At 38.4% G+C, this 6,969-nt stretch overlaps 1 protein-coding gene across 3 annotated transcripts in view; it reads left to right on the top strand.

Moving 5' to 3' along the window:
* The first annotated feature begins 982 nt into the window (after nucleotides 1-982).
* The window catches only part of LOC107733434 (mastermind-like protein 1), a 37,119-nt gene continuing 31,132 nt past the window's right edge, over nucleotides 983-6,969 (top strand). Inside the window, exons 1-2 of one of the 3 annotated variants that reach the window (XM_016545049.1) lie at nucleotides 983-1,179; nucleotides 1,895-2,382. In XM_016545049.1, coding sequence (XP_016400535.1) covers nucleotides 2,044-2,382 — 339 coding nt within the window. In that variant the 5' untranslated portion in view covers nucleotides 983-1,179; nucleotides 1,895-2,043. Of the gene's footprint in view, nucleotides 2,383-6,969 lie in introns of all 3 variants that reach the window. The other 2 variants (XM_016545048.1, XM_016545047.1) reach the window with 2 other exon arrangements.

Here is a 6,969-nt window from a genome sequence, read left to right as displayed (position 1 = left end):
TCTATCTATCTATCTATCTATGTATCTGTCTGTCTGTCTGTAATCTGACAATATCTATCTGTCTGTCTATCTATCTATAATCTGACAATATCTATCTATCTATCTATCTATCTATCTATGTATCTGTCTGTCTGTCTGTCTGTCTATCTATCTATCTTTACCTCTGTCTGTCTGTCTATCTATCTACCTATCTATCTATGTATCTGTCTGTCTGTCTGTCTGTCTATCTATCTATCTTTACCTCTGTCTGTCTGTCTATCTATCTACCTATCTATCTATGTATCTGTCTGTCTGTCTATCTATAATCTATCTATCTATCTATCTATAATCTGACAATATCTATCTATCTGTCTGTCTGTCTGTCTATCTGTCTGTTTATTAATCTATAATCTGACAATCTCTATCTGTCTATCTATCTATCAATCTATCTATAATCTGACAATATCTATCTATCTGTCTGTCTGTCTATCTATAATCTATCTATCTATCTATAATCTGACAATATCTATCTATCTATCTGTCTGTCTGTCTATCTATATCTATCTATCTATCTATAATCTGACAATATCTATCTATCTGTCTGTCTATCTATAATCTATCTGTCTATTAATCTATAATCTGACAATCTCTATCTATCTGTCTGTCTGTCTGTCTGTATATATATCTGTCTGTCTTTCTATCTATCTATCTATCTGTCTGTCTGTCTAGCTATCTATCTATCTGTCTGTATATATATCTGTCTGTCTTTCTATCTATATATCTATCTATCTATCTATCTGTCTCGTCTGTCTATCACATGTCTCAGTTTTTCACTTTACATCTTCTAGCTTTAAGAAATGTGCTTTTATTTTCACAATAGTAAGTGTTCTGATTTCGTGATTTCCCGAGAACAGTAAAGCATCACATCTGCTGAGGAATGTCTCGGTATTTAGAGTAGTGAGAGTTTGTGATTGCCCGAGTGATCTGTCACTCACATCGCGTGGATAAAGCAGAGGAAAAAAGAAAAAAAATAGTTACAAGATGGCGACCAACAACCGCCTGAACACTGGAAAACAATAGAGACAGCGCAGTAGGGCAGACTTTGTTTCTTTACCGTTTGCTGTTTCTTTTTCGTGTCGAGTCAAACCGGGGGATAGTAGTCGGTTGTGTGTACTTAAGACTTTTGAAGCAAATTTGGAAGTAAGCGAGTTTATAATGCTTTGTTTGAGGGCTAGTTAGCAAGCAGGCTAAGCTACATCCGTAGCTGTAATGTAACTGTGAGGATCAGCTGTTAGCCGCACTGCTACTTTAAAAGTTACTTTTACCAGTAAAACTCACTCGTAACTCTCCAAGTTGCTGTTTTGGGGCTGAATGGATGTAATGTATGCGTTTTTATCCATCACTTTCTAACCTTTCGTCGATAGGTTTTTTATCTCAAGTACGTCTTTTGTCAAACTTCAACTGTGAAGCGAAAAAATGGCACATTTATTTTTAATTTGTTGCTAAACGTTTCGCGACAAGAGAGAAAAATCGATTTAACGTGTTATATGCGCAAATATAAACGGGAGGTAAATATTTAAGGGTTTGAAGGTGGCAAAAGAGATACCTTAAGTAAAAGTTTTCAATCCTCTTAAACTTTTCTCTAAATTATTTACGTGTCTAAACAAATGTAACTTATATGATGAATACGTGATTAGTGTTAGTAAACGGTTTCATTCATAAAATTGTAGTTTGTACTTAATACTACTTGTGTCAGGACTCCCGGCTTGAATATACAGTTATATAAGAAACATTGTTCCGTGATTTTTGAGCGTTCGCGTAAAAGGAAACTTTGATTGGAGTTTTTGCGTTTCGACTCTTTTCTGAATATAAGCGCACACATCTGAACTATGTGCCATTTCTTTTGTTGTATAAGGAGGCAGAAAGTGCTAAAAATGGAGGCAGTTGAGCGTGTTTTGTAAAGACGCACACGCACGCAAACACTCGGAAACAGCACGATCAGTCCTGAGAATTGTGCTGGTATCCGGAGGCTCGAGTGAGTTTATAAACACGCTATTGTTCTGGATGATGGCGGATTTCGTGGTGCCGCGGCACAGCGCCGTGATGGAGCGGCTGCGGCGGCGGATCGAGCTCTTCCGGCGGCATCACGCCGGCTGTGAGAACCGCTATGACAGCACGGCCATGGAGCGGCTGGAGATGGACAGACAGCAGACGTTCGCGCTGCATCAGCGCTGCATGCAGACCAAGGCCAAGCGCTCGAACAAGCACCGGCAGCCGCCAGCGGCGCCGACCGCGGACCCGGCGGGGCAGAGAGGGACGGGCGGCGGGGGTACCAGCGCGGAGCTGGCGGACGGAGGGAGCGGGACGCCCGGGGAGCAGAGCAGAAACAGCACGCTGATCGCGGTAAGTCTATGGGAAACGAGTCACGATGCCTATGTAGATCTGATGACTGAAAGATGGTAGCTTCAAACCTTTCGTGTGATTATTTAGTAAGTACTACCACCATTGAGCTTACTCTGAGGACTGAAGAAGTGTGTTACAAGTTACTGAGGATCTCCTAAATGACCATAGTAAAGTAGACTAAGAACCTGAAAAGGTGCTTGAATGCACGTGCTGATCTTGTAGCATCGGTAAGTTTGAGGTGCTTCGGCAGGTGTGCTGCTAGTGGAAGTCGCACGGCTGCATCAGCATCAACAGCGCTGAGGTCATGTGACAGGAGCACGCGTCCAGCACATGTCACATGAGCTCCGTGCTGCTCGCTGTGTGCCGCAGATGTTTCGATGAATGATCACCTCATGGCCGTGTTTGTTTTTGCAGCGTGCATTTGCTGCACTTTCCAAAACACCATCACTGATTGAAGCTTTCAAAGCATCCCTGCTTCTAGTTTTCTTTTGAAAACACCCCTGGCCCTGAAAGACTTAAGGCCACGTGTGAGTGTCGTTGCATTGAATAAGAAATAGAGCACGAAAATACTTTTCTTAGGTTTGAAATATGTATAATGCAACTTTGTGATTGTGAAATGTTGCTGCTGCATCTGCCTGACACTTGCTCTGATATTTTCTGATGCAGTGACATTCTGAAATAGTGTCATCAAAGTCCAATGCTTTGTAGTTCCACTTTAAACAAGAGTAGTATTTTGCCCTGCTTGGGTCTTTAAAAAACAGCACTTCCTTCACATGTTGTTTTCCTTGTAAAGATTTTGCGGCAGTGCTATTGATTGAAACGGTGGCACAGAGAGCAGTGTATATTATAATGTTGAAACCATGGCTGGTTTTACAGAGACAGTCAGGCTCCTGAAACTGATAGCATGTAGTTTGTGGACATTAGGCCACAAAAAACACTGCAAAGACAAGTCATGAGTGTAGATTTACATGTTCCTCAGCTGATTAATCTCACACTGTACTGCAAGAAACCAGCAAACTGAACTGATAAGGGCAGCTTTCTTTATGAATGAATCACTGTAGCAACTATAACATCTGACAGCAGGTTTATTCTGTCCTGAAGAGGTGTGGGCAGTAAAGTCTCCTGAGAACTGACGCAGATCTATGTTGAAACCAGTGTCCTTTCCTCCATTGCACCAGGAACTGCCATGCATGAGAACAGGCCGTCTTCAGTTTGAGGTCTCAGTGTGTTGCATGTTGGTGCATTTCTAACATAAGCTGACTTTTACGTTTTTGAGGGTGATATTAGTCTAGAGATGTACTGTAGTTGAATTATGCGGAGTTTTGCGCACATCGTGTGTGTGTGCGCGCGCGCGCGCGTGTGTGTGTGTGTGTGCGAGAGAGAGAGCGTCACATCAAAGTGGAGTCAGCTGTGTTAACCGTGGCTTGTGTACTGCAAACACATACCAGCTTCATCACTGTGTCTGTCACATGACTCTGTTCCCCTTTCGGGCTTGAACTGATGGTAAAACTAATGACATTATTTACTGTCTTTACATTTATTTTGAAAGCTGAAGCTGCGATTATGGTAAGGGGCATTACATTTCCGACGAGTGCTTGCGGTGTTCGGCCAATCACAATGCACTGGGTCAGCTGGCCAATCAGAGCAGACTGCGCTTGTCAGAAGGAGGGACTTTGTAGAAAACGAAGCGTTTGGGAGAGGCGGGGCATAGAGGACCTACAATAATGTACAGTATTTGAAAAATAATGTGTTTTTTGAACATTAAAACATGTCAACATATTCTGTTACACCAAATACACAAAATAATGATCTTTAAAAAAGCATCATATGACCCCTTTAAGTCAATCTCTAAATTAAAGATTTTTCTAGGCAACTAATCACACGTTTATATTAATTTATTTGCGTGAATACTGGAGGGGGAACTAAACCATAATGAGCCTTTAATATATAGCCTATTCCACGCTTAATCGCACACATAAAGCTTGCTGCAAAGCACCGGCAAAAGTAATGACTATGAATGTGTTGGGGAAAATAGTATGGAGATATTTTAATTATTTATTAATAAACTAGTGTTTTCTGAGTCGGTGACGGCTGCAAAGATTAAATGGATGCTGAATGATTAAATGGATCACCATCTCCACACTACAGTCTTCAGAGAAAAATGCACTTTCATACAGATTGCATAATCGGAGTGTTTTTGTTTTGGATTTGAATTGGTTCATTCAAAAGTAGACATTTCAAGCTTTCTATAGAGATATTTCTCATGTCTGCAAGGCAGGTATAGCTTATATTTTTGTGATGCGCTCCAGTTCATGGAGACCGAGACAGCAGAAAGCACACCTTGTTTGTTTTATTTATTTTACATAAGCACAATGTTTTGTTGATATTGTGATTGTATACAAATAAAAGTAATATCATTAGACTGTTAAAGCAAAAATGATGGCGTATTATAAGTTGTTTCCAATGTTATCAGGGAAAAAATGCCAGTGATCACGCCGGCGCCTCCATGTCATGCAGTAGTGCGCTAATAGCTTCCACACTCTGCACAAACACTTGGAAATCCGCCTAATCTAGGGTTGATTAGGCGGATAAGTTGTTTCCAATGTTATCAGGGAAAAAATGCCAGTGATCACGCCGGCGCCTCCATGTCATGCAGTAGTGCGCTAATAGCTTCCACACTCTGCACAAACACTTGGAAATCCGCCTAATCTAGGGCACATTGATCTAGCTTAACATTCTAGCGAGCAGCCATGTAAAGTTGCTGCTACTTGCATGTTTCAACTCCAAATGATAAACCATATTTGAGGTCGATGAATGATAGGATAATTTTTGTGTTCCCATTTGCCCCAATACCAAAAGAAAAAAAACAATAGTGTTTCTATGACCAAAAGAGGGAAAAATATCGAGATGGTCATAATGTTGGTCAGAAGATGACAATTTTGCTGTCACTCCCTCAGCTGCTGTATTAAGCCCAAAGTATTATTTGGCTGTCTATGGTCTGTGCACTGTCCGCGTGACCTCTAGGTGGTACTGTGCATTAGGGCTGAAACCATTATTTGACATTATCGACAACATCGACGATAAAAAAATGTCGACAAGTATTTTTGTTGTCAAAAAGTCGTTTAATCTCATATGACCTAATGTAAGAGCCTGCAATAACGCAGTTTGACCAGTGTGGCGCTGTAGTGCAAGACTGTAATTCAGCTCTCCCAGATGAAATTCAAGAGACTTAAATATGTAAATGTGAACGAAATAACAAAATAAACACAACTTTGATCTCATATGACCTAATGTAAGAGCCTGCAATAACGCAGTTTGACCAGTGTGGCGCTGTAGTGCAAGACTGTAATTCAGCTCTCCCAGATGAAGTTCAAGAGAAGAGACCGACTTAAATATGTAAATGTGAACGAAATAACAAAATAAACACAATAAAAATGTCAGCGGTGAGAAAACGGCAGTTAAGAAAGCATCTGATCATAGCGACGTGGATAAGCTTGCACCAGCTCTACAATCGGCACTCCGGTCACGTCACGTTTATTTATATAGCGCTTTATACAATATAATATATTTTTATTAATAAATGCAAAAGTAAATAAAAAAATCATTACATCATAGTGATAGTTTGGTTTGCTTAGATTAAAGCTTGGATGTTTTTATTACTATAACACTGTAAGGTGCTTTAAGAGAGCTAATGTTGTGAATTAAATAATTTGTCGAAAATAAAATGTCTTGGCGCTTTTTTGTTCCGTATATGACTTACAAAAGGAGTTGTTAGGCAGAATGATGCATAATGCAGTCAGTCAATTACTACTTCATACAGTTAATTAAATGGTGAATGAGAAAGTCTGTCATCTCATTTTGTGTGCCAACTATATTCATTTGTATTGTAAAAAAATAATTTTAATTATACAATAGTAATATAATTGTTTGAGATTCACGTAGGGCTGCCACTAACGACTATTTTTATTTCGATTAATCTATCGACTAATTAATCTATTAATCTAAACGATTAATTTCCCACAAAAAAAATCTACAATTTTACTTAAGAATATTTTATTAAACTATATTTCATTAAATCAAATGAAAAAGTAAAAAAGTAAAGTGCAAGAAGCAAGTGCCCATCTCATAGTCCCAATCACTGAAATCAAAGTTCATTACAACATATCAACGTGTTCTAGTCTACTAATAATAAAATTATAATCAAAAAAACACTTTTTAAAGGAGTATTTACCAGAAATATTATTTACCAGAATTTATTTAGGAGAAAAATGTAAATGTGCAGTATTTCTGAAAAAAAATTTTTTTTATTTTTTAATAAAATCAATTAATTGGAGATGCTTTTGATTTATTAAAATGTAATTTATCCATTAAAACGGAGTATAGGAAAATGAAAATGGAAAAAAATGAATTTGGAAATAATATTATAATATAATTAATTTTTTTGTGGTAATAAAAATAGAATAGTACGTGAACAATAGCCTTTAAAATTACTTAAAATACATATATAATAGCAATGTGGCAAAAATAATTAGTTCAAATAAAGTATCAAAAGCAAGAAATCATATGGTTTTATTGAACAAAATTGTT

Source organism: Sinocyclocheilus rhinocerous, unplaced genomic scaffold (genome assembly GCF_001515625.1).
Source record: "Sinocyclocheilus rhinocerous isolate Xijiao unplaced genomic scaffold, SAMN03320098_v1.1 scaffold460, whole genome shotgun sequence".
NCBI lineage: Eukaryota > Metazoa > Chordata > Actinopteri > Cypriniformes > Cyprinidae > Sinocyclocheilus > Sinocyclocheilus rhinocerous.
This window is presented reverse-complemented; position numbering and strand designations above follow the sequence as displayed.